General features: G+C 41.8%; 1 protein-coding gene across 5 annotated transcripts in view; it reads right to left on the reverse strand.

Moving 5' to 3' along the window:
* The window catches only part of 5-HT7 (5-hydroxytryptamine receptor 7), a 70,190-nt gene that overhangs the window by 29,667 nt on the left and 22,242 nt on the right, over positions 1-18,281 (reverse strand). For 4 of the 5 annotated variants that reach the window (XM_025297891.1, XM_025297889.1, XM_025297890.1 and 1 more), the window contains 2 exons: positions 4,129-4,619; positions 2,535-2,830 (listed from right to left, as the gene is read on the reverse strand). In XM_025297891.1, the coding sequence (XP_025153676.1) occupies positions 2,535-2,830; positions 4,129-4,275 (443 nt within the window). In that variant the 5' untranslated portion in view covers positions 4,276-4,619. The remainder of the gene's footprint in view (positions 1-2,534; positions 2,831-4,128; positions 4,620-18,281) is intronic. The other variant, XM_025297892.1, reaches the window with a different exon arrangement.

Below are 18,281 nucleotides of genomic sequence, written 5' to 3' on the forward strand. Positions count from 1 at the left end.
GGTTTAGTCTGTTTTTAGCTCAGTTTTAATGATATCATGTTTTGTTAAATTCCAAGTAGGCATAGTTAACGTTGTTACTGACATCTAGAAGTGCACTATAAATGAATAGATTGGCATCTGTTATAATTTTATACATTCGGAAGCTTCCTCAGATGCAAAATGTGAAATTAAAAGAATACAGAAATTCAAAATGGCAAATCCAATATGGTGGACACGAAAATCAAGAAATCAACCTATTTTCGTGAAACCTGGTGACCTACAGTTTTTTATGCGGCGAAAAATGAAGGGACGATTGACTATCTAAATGGTGATCTATAAGATATTCTTCTGAAATAGTAAGCTTGACGCTCTGAATGATAAACTTCGTTCACAAATATAGTAAAGTTTCAGCTCAAAAATGTCAAGCTGACTATCAGAGTTATGTCGTATAGATTACCCTTCATTTTTCTCCGTATAGGTTGCTCATTTCGTATATGCTTTTAGAATCCAAGTCATATTTACCAATAAACAAAAGACGAATGATAAAAAAGATCAAACTAACGAAACCAACAAACGAAAAAGGGAAATTTCATGTATTCATTTATTCAAAAGTAAACGATTGATGCTGATTTTCTGTGTAATTGTTTCACGGCTTTTCCATCTGGATAACCATCTTTGAGTGTGTCCATGTTTATCATTTTTACCCTTATATTTACAAAAAAAAAGTACAAATTTATTCATTCAGAAGTAGACTATCACTTTACATTTTACTTTACATTACTTTACACTGGAAAGGTAGTTTTTCGTAGATATAAAATTCTGATATTTTTTTTGGTTATCACTACTTATAGTCTCAGTTCAAAAGAACTCAAATTTTATTCTTAAAACACTTATAAAAAAGTCGGGCGTTAAAGGGTTAACAAAATGTACGTATTAATATTATTCATATGCAAAGAAATCTCGGAAGTTATCTCCTCCAAACTTATCTAACACTTATGAATGGAGCATAAAGGGGCGATACCGTCGGGATGTCAAAGGAATGACAAGAAACCCGTTGTTTCTGTCCTCTATCGCCGGCATGCAGGTGTAGGTGAGAGCAAGCTTCCCGATGATACAAACGTGTGAGCTTTGTGTACGATAGAAAGGGTCGGGGTTTCTCTGTGCTCGTGCAATTAACTGAACGAGTGTGAGTTGAAACGGCGAGAACGAGATTGGCAAACATAGCCGAGGCATTCGAAACAATGCGATGGCACGTTCGGAAAACGTCCGTCGCTTCGCTTCTCGGCACCGCCCGCAACAATTTCAATCATACCACGGATATATAAACTATTCGCGAGATAAAATGCATCTGTTCATCATAAAATACGTCAGTGCAAAAAAGAAATTAAAAATACGAAATATGCTCGACCACGCATGTTTACATTGCATATGTTGAGTAATGGGTTCGCTTGATGCTAAAGATTTAAACTCGCATATTTGAGCGATGTAGAGCGTTTCCGCTGCAGGGACAAATAGGACACAGGACGGGATGAAATCGAGCAAAGCGCTATGAACAGATTATTTGATCGACTGTGTCCGCGTCGCTCGTGCCCGATATTTACATATATTATGCAAATATGTCTGATCGCGAGTCGAATCCACTTTTCTGGATATCGCACGGACTCCCGTCTTCTTTTCTTCCAATAATCAAAAGCGAAAGGAAAGTCATTAACTCTGCCCTCGCATGACACGTACGTACGTACGTCCTTTCTCTTCATCGAGCTTTTCATTATGCACAACAGATTCGCGACTGGTCTCAGGTGTGACAGCTTTGTTCTCATGCCTGTCTATATTATAATCACCGGGGAGATAAAGCGTCGTTAATCAGGCTTCATTGATTGAAGCCATCAAGTAACCACCAACTAACCCGCGCGAGAGAGTAGCCGAGTCACGCGTCATCGATTCGCCTCGCTATCGTATGTTTTGTATTGTTGTACCTTACGTTTCATGCAAGATTATCATATTTATCGACAGGAAGAGAAACTTTGTTTATTCAGGGCTTTTACCCGGAATAGCATCGCTTATCAGATCTCAGGCTAGTTCTACTGTTCGAATATACTTTGTGCATGAATATTTTAATATCTGGCTTTCCAACGTAATTTCCTCCCCTTTTATTTTGGATCTATTTTCTTTTATTAAATATTTCTTCATATATATATGTATATATATATTTTTTTTTTTTCATGCCTTATCGATTACTAATGTTACTATTTATAGTGTTCACAGTGTTGAGATATAACTCGGATATTTAAATATAAGATAATCTCGGATCAGATAATTCAAGCAACCGATTAATTCGAATATAGCCGGATATCTGAGTATCGGCACATTTGAAGCGTATTATAGCTCTACTATCTCATCGTTGCCACTGACATTATTACTACTACCACAACCAGTAGCAGCTAATACGATAGCAGCTAATTCGATCGACGCGTGAGAATCGACCCTGCGACTTGCCGAAATCTCGATCAAGTTGGAGGTTTGTTGATTAACTCGCAGTACATAGACGTACTCACCTGTCCACAGATATCATGCAGAGATTGAGGATGCTGGCGGTGCAACTGAGTACATCGAAGCTGACCCAGAGGTCACACATGATCCAGCCGAAGGACCAATTGCCTGATATCTCGTACAGCATCGCCATCGGCATCACCAGAAGGGCTACGCAAAGATCACTGACCGCCAGGCTGACCAGCAGGTAGTTGCAAGGTTTACGTAGCTTTCTAACAAGGAATACCGCGACGCACACCAAGATGTTCCCGATCACAGTGCCGACGATGATGCTGCCGAGCACCAAGGCGATGAGTATTGCCTGAACACGTAAACACGTGAACGCTTCTGTTAAACTACTTCTCTCGGCATTCTTACACATCTTTCTGAGGAGATTGTGCATTTTGGAGTGGAAACGTGTGTACAAAAATTTCTACGCACATATACACACACATGTGCCAGATCCAGACGGTTAAAGTTCACCTCAAAATGTGGTGGTAAGGGTAAGAGCAAATAAATTTTGTAGATAAGAGCAGTAAATTCTGCAGTACATTCTGGCGCACGGCCAATATGGCAGTTAATAGAAAGAAAGATGCGTTCTTTTCCAAATAAACTGTAATAATCGCGGCTTATTCCGTGTCTTGTTAACTTATTATCGCACATCGTTCGCGAATTTTCATATCTCTCAGCGCGACGTTATTTAATATTTCGTTATATTAATTATAATTCTTTAGAAGTCGTTATCGGAACAACATTCGGCACAAAGGATTTTAAATGGCGACGGTATCGGTTGTCATCCGGACAACGTTGAGCTGTAACTTTATAATATACAGAGAGAATGTTCTGAACATCAAGGTATCCCGTTCGCGCGAACAAAATTTCGCCGGAGATTTGTTGTTACAAATATCTATCGTGAATATTATAGATAATAGCAGTATATAAGTATTTCTCCCTAATGTATCTTTGATCATCGAAATATCGCGTATTTCGCCAGAACTATCTGGTAATTACTCTTCCCGTAGATTATCGATTATCGATTATCAGGACGCAGCGACAGCGGCAGAGAAACGCTCCGCACGCTAAATGAGGGAATAAATAAGTCCGTACAGGTTTGCATTCGTGCGACAATTAATTTTATTCTGCGACACGTAACGCGATTAAAAGGAAAATATTCGGTACCGCGCTTTACTATATCATACATGTATCATCGTTTGTAAATGTGTTGTTGTTGTTGTTGTTGTTGTTGTTGTTGTTACTGTTGTTATACTGTTCATGAATTTCCAATCGCGGTTGATAGGTGGGATTCGCTTTTTCCGTAAATATTTATTTAGGCTGGGAAAGGGCTTCCTTCGTAAGCCAGATACATGATTGAATCGTTACCAAGGTCACGTTGTTTGCTGAGGTAAAAGCACGGCCGGGATTAGAGACAGAAAAATGATCATCAAGAAAGATCCTATCCTGTATTTTGACAGACATTTGGCATGATCGCACGGCTACATTTGTACGTATCCCTCGATACAGTACAGAATTGTTCGTATCGAGCTAGAATGAGCGTCTGGGTGGCGGGCGGACGATGAATTTTCAAAGATAGGGATTCCACCCTGCGGTGACGCGGCTCACCTGAGCAGTGGTGTAGGGCGAGTTCTTGCCGGGAAAGCCCCGAAAGAAATCGTCGGTACCGGTACCGCGGCTGGCGGTGATGGAATTGTGAACAGTGAAGTTTCGAAACAGATTGCCGTCCGCGGTGGTTACGTCCTGCCCCTCCATATGACGACCCTAGCCGGAAGTCTGGAGCATCCCAAGAGCCCCCCTCGCCGACGACTACGTCATGCTCCTTCTCTCCTCTCGACCGCGGGATGCCTCGCAAGTTCACGGCGTGCATGAGAATCCTCGCTCGATTCCGGCGGACGAGTTGAGCAGTAAGCGGACTCAGCGACAGAGCAGTTGCAGCAGCAACAGCAACAGCAGCAGCAGCAACAGCGGCGACGGTAGCAGTAGCAGTAGCAGCAGCAGCAGCAGCAGCAGCAGCAGCAGCAGCAGCAGCAGCAGCGACAGAAGCGGTAGCGATTCTCCGTTATCCCGCGACCCAACGCGGAACGTTTTCAGCTTCTCTGCAAAATCGCGTTTCGCCGTGATTGACGAGCCCATCCGAAGGATGGGGGGGGGTGTAATGGGACGTGTAATATGAGTTAGAAAACCCATCTCTGTTCGCTTATAGCCAAGATAAAAATTACATGAGTTTTAGGTCCTTCGATCTTTTCATCTGAATTTATACTGTTAGGGAGAAGCGATACCGGGAGAAAAATGACCGCATACATTTTCATTATTAAGGACTACATGTAAAACCAATTACGACAATGGCACCAGATTCTGCAAAATCTCTTTAATTCCTACCTTCCATTATCCTTTTGCCTGCCGACTGACTGATTTCACGACAGACAAGAGCTCTCAAAGAAAGAGCACTTGACAATGCCTTTGGCAAAATAAATTAAATAAAAGAAAAGATTAAAATAACAACAGGCGTTAGAATATGAAACAGAATGGTGGAGCGATACGATTGGATTGTAAGTAGAGATGTGCGAATCAAGAATTTTTATGTCGAATGAAATCGAATGAAATCGAATCGAATCATTAAAAAATTTAACATGACTATTAAACATGCAAATAATAATAGAAGATTTTAATATGAAAGAGAATATTGTAATATCATCTTGATATTGTAATATTGTAATATCATCTTAAAGTAAAATATATATTTAAATATTTAAAGTAATTTATAATTAAGTTATTAATTATAAGTTAAGTTAATTACAAGTTAAGGGTTCAAACATACAGGTTCAGATTGCTCGTTTTATAGCTGATACGCGCAAACGCTAATGTATTTGATTCGTATTCGAATCTTCGTGATTCGAAATTTTCGAATTATTCGGATTAGAATCGAATCGAATGTAATTCGATTCGATTCGATTCGAGTTCGCATATCTCTAGTTGTAAAACAATATTGCCTCGTAAAGGTAACGATAAAAATTGTTGCTTAAAACTGCTTTATAGCGAAATTCCTTAACCCTATTTTGCTGCTGTCTCGACAGAGAAATGCGCCTTGTCGGCCGAATTCAATAAAAATTCTTTCGCAAAATGAGAATGTCGTGGATATCGATTGAAATCGAGTATTCAGCAGCTGAGAATTTCAAAAATTCTCCGAATAGAGATGTTACAGACTGCGACGAAAATTTAGAGCATCCACGTTGCCGAGAACGAGATACGAGCAGCAGGGAATCCTACTGGCGCTTCTTCGTCCAACAGCAGGCGGCGACCTAATTATTTTGCCGTCTGGTTTATTAGATTTTGACCTGATTACAACTTGGAATTATACAACGAAACGTCAGTGGTTAAGTATTTTACGAGAGAGTGTCGACTTTACAGAATCTCAACCTAGCACGTAACGAGTGTTGGTTGTTCCTACGCGTAATATTTTAAGCGTTTTATCAATTATGCAATCTTCAATGTCACAAATGCAGAGAATATACTGCAGCCAGTTTCTGTTTGAGGTTGCACGGTAGAAAATATCTCGCGACGATATCGAATCGATAGAAATGCACGCGAGACGTGCATCAAGCGGCACACCATGAAGTGAAAGAAACTCCAATTACGTTGACACGCTAAGCAGTTACGTAGCTCTGATCAATGTTGAGCTCTATGCGAAAATGTAATTTAGTTCCAATTTAGTCGTGCGCAGAAATGGCCAGCGAATCTCAGAATATGAGATTCAAATGCGTAATATGTCGCACGCCGTTCCTCTAAGGAGATTTCACTCGCGATCTATTAAGCTTTAAGTCCCTTCATTTCTCAAAATAAGGGAGTAATGGTCGGCTATTGATTCCGATTGCTAATTTCGATCGTTTCTTTAATTTTAAGAAGTGCACTTCTTCAAATTAAATCTAATTATACTCTCGGACTGTATTTAAACGCTTCTCGACTCGTCCTGCCCGATAGTTGCGTAAAGTCATCGTTCTTCGATTAACGACAAAGTGGCGCATGTCCTCTTCTTTCACGTGAAGTCGGTCGAGCCAAATGGCGTAGCGTAATTTTGCAGGGGCAAAAATGAAATCCGAACCGATAGCCTCCGACCTATGGGCTACTTCAATTTCTCGGAGGAGGATGGAGAATCTTTCTATTTCATCTGAAATCGAACAGTCACGATAGTTTCAATCCGATGGATTTATCGAGACTAGTCGTAGAATACTTCGTGTGACTTGTGTGATTTTACATCGGCGGAGTTACAATAAGATAGTTTACGTGATAATTAACTTTCTTCTGTTGGCGCGTCAATCTTGATCTGGGATATTTGTCCCGATTTAACTTGTTGAAAAGGCGGGAGGAAGAAGGAAAAGAAAGAGTCAGATCTTCCGGGATACTCGCGCCTCGGCTCGACGAGCTACATTCCCGGCGTTAAGAAAAGAGGGAAGGAAATTAAAGTGAATTCAATTTCACGCGAGCTGTCGCTTTGTGAATTGCGATGTCTCTCGGGCGTCGGCGTAGTAGCATAAAACTACACGGACCGTCTAATGAATGAGATTCGCACAAAAAATTCCTTTCTAATACAATGGCGGTGCGATCCGCGAGCGAGTAAAGCTCAGCGGGACGAGTTGCTGTGCGTGTATGAAATTTTTGCGTACTCCTGCGCGCGCGCCCCCGCCGAGATGTAGCAGCCGCGTTATTCGCCTCGCGTGAACTATGAGTAATCATCCCGCCCGTGTTTATTCGCTTTCTCGAACTACGTACAATTGCCGTGTTCTCCACGCTGAATATTCCGATGACAAATTGCTCGCGCGCACACAGCGCAACAGCTTCGTCGCTGCGGAATGCACTTTCATAATCGCCGACAAACTTTTCCGCTCGATCATCTGCCGGGGCTTCATTCCTCGAAAAAATGTCGCCGTTCTCAGTACCATCAGTACCATCAGTAGAGTAGGCGCATCTACATGCAGAAAAATGATTTAGCGATATCAGCTAAATAAGTGGGTAGCTGATTCGAACTTGGCTGAAAGACTGACTGTTTTACTGTCATTGCTAAAAATTGGTCAGAGGTGAATCAGAGGTAAAATATATTCATTACAAAGTACAACTTCATTATTTGAAATCAAAAGCGCATCTTAACATGGGTAGCTAAGAAAGTTGCAGCTATTGGTAAGTGTAACGCGTGCGTGAATCCCGAGGTTCGGACTGCAATTGTTTCTGGGACCTTGCTACATGCTATGGCTTCAGCGCTCATAGCTTTCACGATTTTCCAGAGGTGATTCCCGTAATATATGTGTTGTGAAAACATTATATATCCAATGAAAAGTATAGATAAATTATCTGAATTATTAAGTAGTTGGGGCGTACATATACCTTTTGAAAATATAACATATTTTATAACCTCATTGTCTTTAATCGTACATAAAGTAAGTCTAAATAAAATTAACTTTACCTTTGTGTATCTCACCTCAAACATAGTTATATAAAGCCGGTAATTGTATAATCATAAAAATTTAAAGCGGCTAAAACTACTTCGCTTGAATAACGGAGGATATATCATTTTTCTTGAGATTCTCAGTCTTGCTGCAAATATTATTACGTTCTATCGCGAAGAATACGGTAGCATAATGGATTCAGCTACATGTCATTTGTTTCTAGCAGCTAATATCTCTTACTGCAACGAATAACTTCGAAGAGCTAATAAATTTAGATTTGATAGCAACGACATTAGCTGTCCCTATTTCAAAGACACATCTTAGCTACCACAGCTCTATATTTTAGCTCCTTCGGCTAATCCTTTGTCTGCATGTATATTCAGTGCTTGTTTTATTTATTAACGAATCGGGATGTTCGCTCATTAATGACTGACGATAACTCACGATGACTGATCCTCTATAATGATTAAAGTGCTACCTAAGAAGTAAAATTATGCGCGTGTGATCGATCGATGCGAACCAATTGCGCGCGCGCGTGCGCGTGTGTTTAGTGCAACGTTAATAAAGTAACGGAGGAAGGAAGGCCGATGCGTTTATTACCGATGCGAGTGTTAAATGTGTCGTAGCACTTACTGTCGCGAGGCGACGGATCGTTACTAATGGATCGATAATTTGTTGCATTACCCTTGCTTGTTGTGTTCCGGCTATCAATTTTCATTTAGCTGCATCTCCCTCCGGATTAAACGTCGTAAAAGCTAACTTCATCATAAAAGCGCCATTCATCCGTTATCGTTCGTCACGCCCGTGTTTGTAACATTGCACATTAACATCATCGCGAGTGGATAACGCGTGACTGATTTATCGCACTATTTTACAGGCGCGCGTTCGGATTATTACAGCGGGGACGAACAACGAGTATTCGAGAAACAATACGGAAGCAATACGGAATGTCGCTGAGATTGGAGCAAAGAGGCTGAAAGGGACGCACGTAAATTACAATTGAAAGCCGCATTACGATTTCTATCAAAAGTGCTCGTGACATTTTCGATGTAATCGCACGAAGGCCACCACGCAAATCGTGTACAAATGCGAGCCGCGTAACGCAAACGCGGGAAAATCTCTTTGCTAAAATTATACAGGCGAACAGTGCGAAAGAATGAACATAGCGGTAAAGGAGGGTTCGGTGCAATCGGCGCGATGCATTCACGCCGGTCGTTCGTCAATTGCGATCAATCGTTTGGAATGACGCCCGCATATACATCGCGTGTGCACATATCGCGCGGCGCATCGATACTGCGTGCGAAGCGCGAATCGCGAAAAATTTTCCCGCGATAGCGAATCGCGAAATTGACGGATTGACTACAGATAGCCTACGGTATTACGGTCAATTTAATTACTCGCTTCTGCGCGCTCGCATCGCACCACGCTTTGCTCGACGGAAGATTCCGCGCCATCGAGCTTATCCGCTGCGAGATATTTCCGCTCTTAATCGCCGGCTTGCCGGCGATTTTCGCGTCGGGATTCTCGCGTCAGCCACGCGCGATTCGAGAAATGATCTCACGTTCATGTCGATCGGAATCGCGATGATTTCCGAACTTTCGATGATGATTCTAAAGTGATTTCGCACCGTGTAACTTCGCCGTAATCTCACAAGAGTGTGCAGGTGCACTCTGCAACTCTGCGACAATTCTACTCGCGAAACTGCTTCGTGCTTGTCCACATTCTAAGTGACATTTACGGAAGATGACCTGATCTCTTCGCGGAGAGTTGCCCGCGAAGGTTACTCCGACGTTGTAATTGAAACGCTACGTTCACTTCTCAATTTCGCCTCCGCAGCACGACGATTTCTTCGTACAGAAACGAGCGCAATCTACTTATCGGTTTTCGGGCTTGCGAATAAGAGACGCGAGAGCGCAGTGGAAATGTACGGAGGAAGTCCCGCCGCAGCCCCTCGCTGCGCAGTTCGAAACCGGTCAGATTACAGGGAAAATCTCTCCGCCGCCAAAGACAGGCGGTGCAAGATGGGCTTAACGATCGCGTATCGGGTACATTGGGTTATAAAGTATTCGAGAGACTCGCAGATAGCTTAAACCACGCTTTGACGGAGAAACGCAAATTCCGGATTAACTCTCTTTTAACTTGTCACTCGACACTCCCGGGCGCAGTGCTGTGCAACGAAGATTACGGGAATCGAGCTATAATGGTACAAATTAACAAATCAGTACGACAATCGTAGAATTGTGCGAAATCTCACTTGGAAGGTCGTCGGTTTGGTCTCTCCTTTTGTGAATGTACTCTTCGACGGAAAACTGTAAATTGTCAGTTGGCTCGATCAATGCGCTCGCTTATTTGCGCGCAAATATACTTACTATATATACAGGGTATAACTCGAGATGAAATACTGCTATTTTTCCAGTTGGAGAGGGTCTAGGAGGGAAAATCAACTTTAATTGTGCAACGCCATGTTATGATGCCGAGAACAAAATTTATTTATGATGCAACATTCTCCCCGGTAAAATTCACTCCGGACGTAGAATAAACTGGCAAAATATTTGGGTATTTGTCTTCCTGAACACACCGTATATATGAGAGCGCACATACGTTTTTGTGTACTCTGATATGGATATGCGTCAAGATTCCAGACATGGGGGAAGTTGCTGAGTAAATATATGGCCTCGACCCACTTTCGAGAAGTCAGTCACGGAAGGCAGTCAGAAAAGATGGATCGCGATCCTGCTGACGATGATTAGTATTTTCTTTTTTCGACGTGAGAAAGATCCGTTGACAAAATACAATCTTAACAACGTTAACCCATTAGCGGACCTCACTTGAACGGATATCCCTTCAGCAGAAAGCACATTTTCTGATACATCAAGCCACGTACTCCGCGCGCGAAAATACTCGACTGAATGTTCGCTCTGGACGAGGTGAGTGGTAAATAATAAATGATAATGCCAGTGGGATAAACGGTAAGTAACATTAAATTTACCGCACGACCGGTAAATAAATAAAGTGAGTAACGTGCATGAGGTTTTTTCTAAATGTAATTGTATTGTACTCGGCGCCGAAATTGAGACAGAGAGAGAGAGAGAGAGAGAGAGAGAGAGAGAGAGAGAGAGAGAGAGAGAGAGAGAGAGAGAGAGAGAGAGAGAGAGAGACTTATTCGATGGGTTAACAATCAGTAAATTAATGGATGAAGCACCAAAGTGAAAAAGGCGGCAGGAAAGGGAAAGAAAGGAGAAAGAAACCAAACGTCTTTCTCTTACTTATTGACATTACGGACGAGAAGGATTCCGCTAGACGGACAAATATTTTGCCGTTACGCAAGTGTGACATCGGTCTAGATAAACGTCCACTTGCGACACGTGAGCGTAATACTCGCAACACAAGTGAGCAAGGATTTAGAGCTCTCGCTTGACAGTAACTTCGCACTTTACGTTGCAGTCTAGCCTGCTGCTTTGTGTTGATAATAAATAAAGTGAAACATGTCTGAAATTGGAACATTCACGAGTTTTAGGCACGTGCAGACGCAGACTTCCACATGAGTCCCACGCTGAGAAAGCTACAGTCTCATTGTCGTTACGTTTGTAGTGACGATGACGTGTTTTAAATTAAGGAATGTAGCTCGTCATCAGATTTCACAGAGAAGATAAAAAAGTAACATCATAATACAATAATAAATAGTCTAATGATATTGGTATACAAATTAAAATATATTTTTGACTAAAGAAAATACTTTGACAATGACGCAGCGATATTTCCCCCTTTGTATAAAATTATTCAAAAAATGATGAAGTGTGCAAATATTCAACGTCGTGAAGATGCCTGAAACTCATTGGACGTCCTTTTCATTATAAGTTTGCTGATTAATCTCTCGAGATCGATCTCTCTTAAAGTCGCTTTTTAAAAACTGTCAAGAGAACCGCGAATTTTGAGACACATTGAATATCCATTATGATCAAGTCAAACGTCACACTCTTTATTATTAATTAATATCTGCCGCGTCCTTCTCGAACGTAACACAGCCGCATTATTTCTTCGAAATCGAATCGTTGACGCGTTATTTAGCGTCTGCTAATGTCATATCTCGTGAAAATACCGGCGGTACCCACTAGAAAGAGAAGGATAAAGAGAGAAGGCTCGATAGCCCGGTCATCCGCAATCTAGTGCTCGCGTTTTATTGCAAAAATTTGCAATCCTATCCTGTAAATTGGATTTCGGTTTTATTGCTCCGTAGGGCGGCGGCTCTATGCGAGTACGAGATAGCTCTGATAGCTCGATAGCTCGGGTCCTGGTATCTTGCCTCAACGTGCAACAGATTCATTTATTGTTCAAACTTCTCATATCCATTTTATTGCACGATCAGTCAAACGGCTTAAGCGCAAAGTGACGTCGGAGGAATGATAGGATGGCTCGGTTTCATCGACATTGGTTACTATCAGTGCTGAGAAAATAGGTCTACAGGAAAGATAATCGACAGTGGGAGTTAAAAAGAGTAGGAAAAATCATCCATGACATCCAACTGAATGTTAAACAAACTGCAAACGTTAAGTGTGTCACTTGTCATTTTATCTCGAACAAATATTTTTTTTTCTCAAGGATTATGCTTTCTACCTTTTCTGTCTCATATCTGATCGCTGTACTTTGAATCGACAATCTCTTCTCAGGCACTTTTCAGTAAGAAGCGACAAATTTCTACTCTCTGCTCCGCTCTTTTCAACGCGCTACTATCGTGCCGGAAAGAGCGCCAAAATTGCGCCTGCTATTGAGCGAACGATGAATAATTTTGAATCGCCTTCTTCCCGTTATCGCCAGTGCTGAGATTTTCGACCTTTGCTCGCTTCGTTCGACCGATAATATCGAAACGAACCAACATACGTCGCTGTCAGGTGTTAAATTTAATCGCACAGGGCGATGAAACAGACGCGGTCGATGCTGCTGTGCGCGCACGCGCGCGCGCTGCGTGTGCGTGTGTGTACGTGCGATATAGAAAAAATTTTTCTTTTATTTGTTTTTAGCGCATGTTAAAATTCGATTAAGCGATATACACATACGCCATGACCGACGTTTGTATCGGCGCGAAATGGGTTTTCGCAGTATTTGTACTATGAGCATCGCGCTGCGGAAGCTTCATCGCATCACGCTTCGATACCTGCAAAATTGTGAAGGTTCACGCGAAATTGCGAACATCGGCATCGCACTATTCGCGATGGACTCTAGGCCCTTTGTCGGGCGAAATAATTCCGATGGAAATGCAATGTGTCTTTGACGAGAGTTTTAAAGGTTCTAATATTAAAACGCTGAGTCTGATGGCCGGGGCCATTTTCATCGGAATTTACGCCTTCTCTCTCTCTCTCTCTCTCTCTCTCTCTCTCTCTCTCTCTCTCCCTCTTTCTCTCTCTCTCTCTTTCTCTCTACCTCTCTCTATCACTCTCTCTCTCTCTCTCTCTACAACCTCTATGTAATTTAGGCCTTTTCTCTCTATAACCTCTACATAATTCTTCAAATAGCCAACGATTAAAGATGCTTATACCTTTGTCGCTTTTGAGCAAAATTTGGGCTCATTATTTGAATGAATGTTCATCAAGACACAAATTCGAATGAGGTTTTAGTTCAAATATAAATTTTAATTCAAAGGGTTTTCCTCGTGAGAAATAAGTGACAAGTCGTTTGAATTTGTCTGCCTTGCTGATCTTGTCTTAAATCGCTTCTATAAAATGAAATTTCCTCGAATTTTGCTGTATATTTCTGCGAAACTTTTCTCGCGACATTCGATGAAAGTAATCTTCCTTAGCGATTCTTTCCGTCGTCGTCGTTTTTCGAATATTCCACACACATCTCTTCCGGACATGGCTCGAAAGAGCCGAAGAGCCGCTTTCCCGCTATGCTCCGGGTGTGCTATGTATCTTCTAAACGAGATCACGCGCTTAGGTGGACTATTTCCTTGAATCTCTTCCATCAAGCGGGATCACGGTGCCGTACCTTTTCTGCCACCTTCGCACTACCCCTGTGTGGTCTTATACATATCTCCAACGGCGGCTTCCATCTCACACGGGCGAAAGCTCTGGCGCGATGTATAGTATCTCCTAGTTTTCAAAATTAGAACATCGTATAGCGATAAGCTACTGCAGCGAATTGCGTTATTCGTTGTCCTTACGAAATTCTTTCCCTTGTGACTGGCATTTTAGAAGATGCTGAACAGATCCATATGAGGATTCGATCGGAATGATGAGGATATATCATGGAAACGTCTCTCAATTGAAAAATTGCGTCGGATTTGATCACTAATGTGCAGCTTTTTAATGCAACTTTCAATCGAACTACTTTCATGTTACACAGTGATTATATCGGCCAGAAATTAAGCGAGATTAGCATTATAAGTGTTATATTGGGTTGGCAACTAAGTGATTGCGGATTTTAAATAAGAATGAAAATTCAAAATTTTTAATTTGCTTTTTTAAATTTTTTTCAATGCATGTATGCGATACATTGAGCTTCTCTGCAATATCACGTGTTGTGCTATGACGATCTGAATCGATAATGGCCTTGATATGGGTCTCATCGACTTCAACTGGACGGCCAGATCGTTGAGCATTTTTCAATGAAAAATCACCAGAACGAAATCTGGCAAACCAATTTTGACACTGCCTTTCTTTCAAGGCTTCATTCCCATATACGGCACATAACTTCTTGTGTGCTTGCGATGCGTTCTTTTCGGAAATAATACAATAAAATATGTCTGAAGTGCACGTCTTGCTCTTCCATTTTTAAATTGGGATGAAAACAAAACTAAAGAACTAATCGATATAATTTTTGTACTAAATGAAAGGTAGAAGTCCAAACAATAATAAAAAAATATAGGTTAGGTACTTTGAACACGTTAACGAAACAAAAGAAAGTGTAAAATCCATCTGTTGACAAAATCCGCAATCACTTAGTTGCCAACCCAATAAATACATGGAGAGACGAAGTTTTTACGTTCTTACCGTGCATCAACGCGCGCACATCGTCTGTTATCCAGGAAAGCTATATATTCTATATTTCCATCATATGCAATTGGCATTGTGTAACGGCTAACACATCGAACGCATGTATCTTCCTTTACAGTGGATACACCGCGAGCACAACAACATACATACATTTACCGCGTTAATGCGTCAAAACAGGATTGATACGCCTCTTGCCGATACTGAATGTAAAGCGTTTCAATATTCGCACCAACCGTACGGAACAACATACTGATCAACAACTGTAATTTCGTGCTTTCCGCTGAATACGTAAAACGGGTCGTTCGTGTTGCTCAAGTGTCAAAAGAGCCAAATTCTGATTGAAAAACTAAAACGATGTAACGGTCGGTCGAGCTAGATGCGAGACGAAGAAGCGAGACCAACGAAAATATTGAAAAAGAAAAAAGAAATAAATGAAGAAAAGACGATAATAATTCCCTTCGATTTGAATTCAGGCATTTCCAATTTAAACAAATCGTCTTCAAATGAGAGAGACTAGTTCCACTCAAGGCATCGTTTAAAAATTGCTTCCTCGATCCTGTTCAGCTTTAATCATATCGACTTTAATCTTATGAATACATCGCTCGGAAATAACGCGTGTATATAACTTCCACACATGTATCGTGACATTCTTGCTAGAAACTTTTTCTCACAAGTAATACAATCTCCGGAACGACGGCATCATGACACGAGTCCCTGACCGTACAGGAGAGTTTCTTGCAGAACGTCGGCCCGCAATTCCGTGAAGCGAACACGGAGAACGGTATTTCTTTTTTCTTTTTACTTTTACGTCGCGATAAAAAGTTTTACGCGCCTGAAATTTTCACGCAAAACGCCAAGTTTTATGGTCCAGCGTGAGTGTGGCGACCGAAAGAGAGCACGGCCGCTTGCGTGCGCTGTGTCGCGTTCGCGCATCGGCCCAGCCGCGCGCTTAAGGGCTTTAAACGCACAAAGGTAACGTGCACTGCCAAGCAGCCAAGCAGCCAAGCTGCGACTATCGTCAATAGGGCGCTTTGTGTTATCAAATCCAACCGGACGTGGCGGGATCGTTCGTCCGTTCGTTTCGCAAAAATCACGTTTTTGGCCAAATTGAGTCAACAGTACTCGCTCCTCAGCGAGTTTGCTCCACTCGTTTGTTGTTATTTCTCAGTTTCAGATATTAATATAATTGTCCAGCTTCGTTTCCCGTTGAAAATTAATTTCCTAAGTTGCGCATTTTCTCCACAAAATAAGCAGCCCTTCTCCTTCCCTCTGTAATCACTCGGGCACGTAATCATTCGACGCAAACGCGAGTTCGCAAGAATGAATGTTTAATTCCTTTCTGCACAGCTATGTGCACCAGATCCACCAAGCGCGGTTGATTAAAAATAGATGCGAGTTCTCTAATTGCCTGCGCTTTTCCAAGGCGACCCCTTTACTTTACAAGGCCTTATTCCTTTGGAATGTCTCGGAAAAGACATCCTGTGCGAGGTAAAACACGGAAATGAAGGCGGCTGACAATTACGGACCTTTTCCGCAGATCGCGCTTTCGCGCACTTTTCTTTTTTCTTTTTTCAGCTCAAGCTGTCTGTAAAATATTATTCCGAGAAATATATGCGGCGCAAAGCGATCGCCGCTAAACGAACAATCGTTTCGAATAACTCTCCATATAAGCGGCTTGCGAAACAATACGAGCCAATTGGCATTTTAACATTGAATCTCGTACAAGAGCTGCTTTTAATTCCAAGCACTTGATTACAAATGGCTATTGTACGAGCTTCAGGGTTAAAATGCCGAGTGGCCGGCAATCTGAGACACGGAAAAGCCGTTCTCTTTGTTGCACGTTCTCTTGTACGTGCTACTAAAATTAACATTCGTCATATAAAATACATTAAACGCGAAGCTTCCAGTATCTCAGTGCTCACGACCGACGCGGTGCGCTTTCCCAGCTTTTATTCATATCTGGTCTCGGCAATGGCGATGCACAGCGATAACTTTTACGAACAACACGCATTCTCGCTTGCACAAGGAGAATTCTGTGCGGGACGCGGCACAAAGACGCGTGCTTGCTCCGAGCATTCGCATTCTTTTAATTTCGCTCGACTGTATTCGCGTAAATCGCAAATTACGGTGGGATGAGCAGCGCGAAATGCTCTTTAGCCCTTTAAACGCGCGAAAGATATCGGAGGAGTATTTGAAAAGTTGTGATATGCATCTATATTGTGATAGCGGCGCATTCGCTCGTTCGCGAATCTCCTCGCTGAATTTTAATTCGTCGAATTATCCGATTTAGTAATCGTCCAGCGTCATTTCTTTCTGTGTTTTCGTTCTGTTTATTTACCAATATTCTTCCTTCCTTCATTTCGACGAGATTAGGTGAAATGGAATAAGCCATGGAATAAGCGAAGCATAGTAAGTAAGGATATTTTTACAAAATTATCCCCTTTGTTTAATATTCTGCCCGACACGCGGTATTAATTCTGCGGTGCGCCAGCAAACAATTTCGCCGGACGTAATAGACACACCGGATGGTGTTTTTGTTTTTTATGTTTATGTACGCGTCCGCGTTTCCCGTGTGTACATTTCCTTCGAGAGAAGAGTGGCAGAATTTAATAACACTTATTCAAATAATAATATAGCAGTGCCGGTCTGCACCTTCCTTGCCGGTGGGTGTTTCGCGTAACTTTCGCGTAAACGATTGTCGTAAGTTTATTTTTTGTAAATAAAGAAAGAAAAATAGCGGGAGCGCTTTACGATAAATAAACTTCCGACAACGTTTCGGAGTTTATTAATGTTGTTCAAAACTCCACAAGATCCCGCAGAATGCGCATTTTTATCGAGCGCATTTTCATCAACGCGCTATTATGAATGCTCATGAATCTTTTGTTATTTAATCCGCCTACGGAGGAGGAACATCCGCTTGTCGAAGCTTTATCTTGTTTTATTCGCGCGATTTAACGGATATACGTCCATTATTCATTTCTTCCAATATCTGATCGTTCCAATAATAGATTTCACAATCGACGTCTCACCTCATTCGTTCTCCTTTGCTGCTTTTCTTTGCAGAGTAAGATGAGAAGTGTCGAATGACAGCGTAAAATGGAAAATAAGTCGACTATCTATCGACGGACCGCGTAAATCGTGCAAGACGTATTAAGGTTTGTACAGCTATGTACTTTGTATTGCTTTATTACTCATCCATGTCCGTGTGTGGACCAATCTATCTACCTACCTACCTACCTACCTACCTACCTACCTACCTACCCACCCGTCGTATTACCTACATCATGCGGAATTAATGGTAATGCCTCCCCGTTGAGTATACATATGTACG

The sequence above is a fragment of the Harpegnathos saltator genome, unplaced genomic scaffold (assembly GCF_003227715.2).
Source record: "Harpegnathos saltator strain DR-91 unplaced genomic scaffold, Hsal_v8.6 scaffold192, whole genome shotgun sequence".
NCBI lineage: Eukaryota > Metazoa > Arthropoda > Insecta > Hymenoptera > Formicidae > Harpegnathos > Harpegnathos saltator.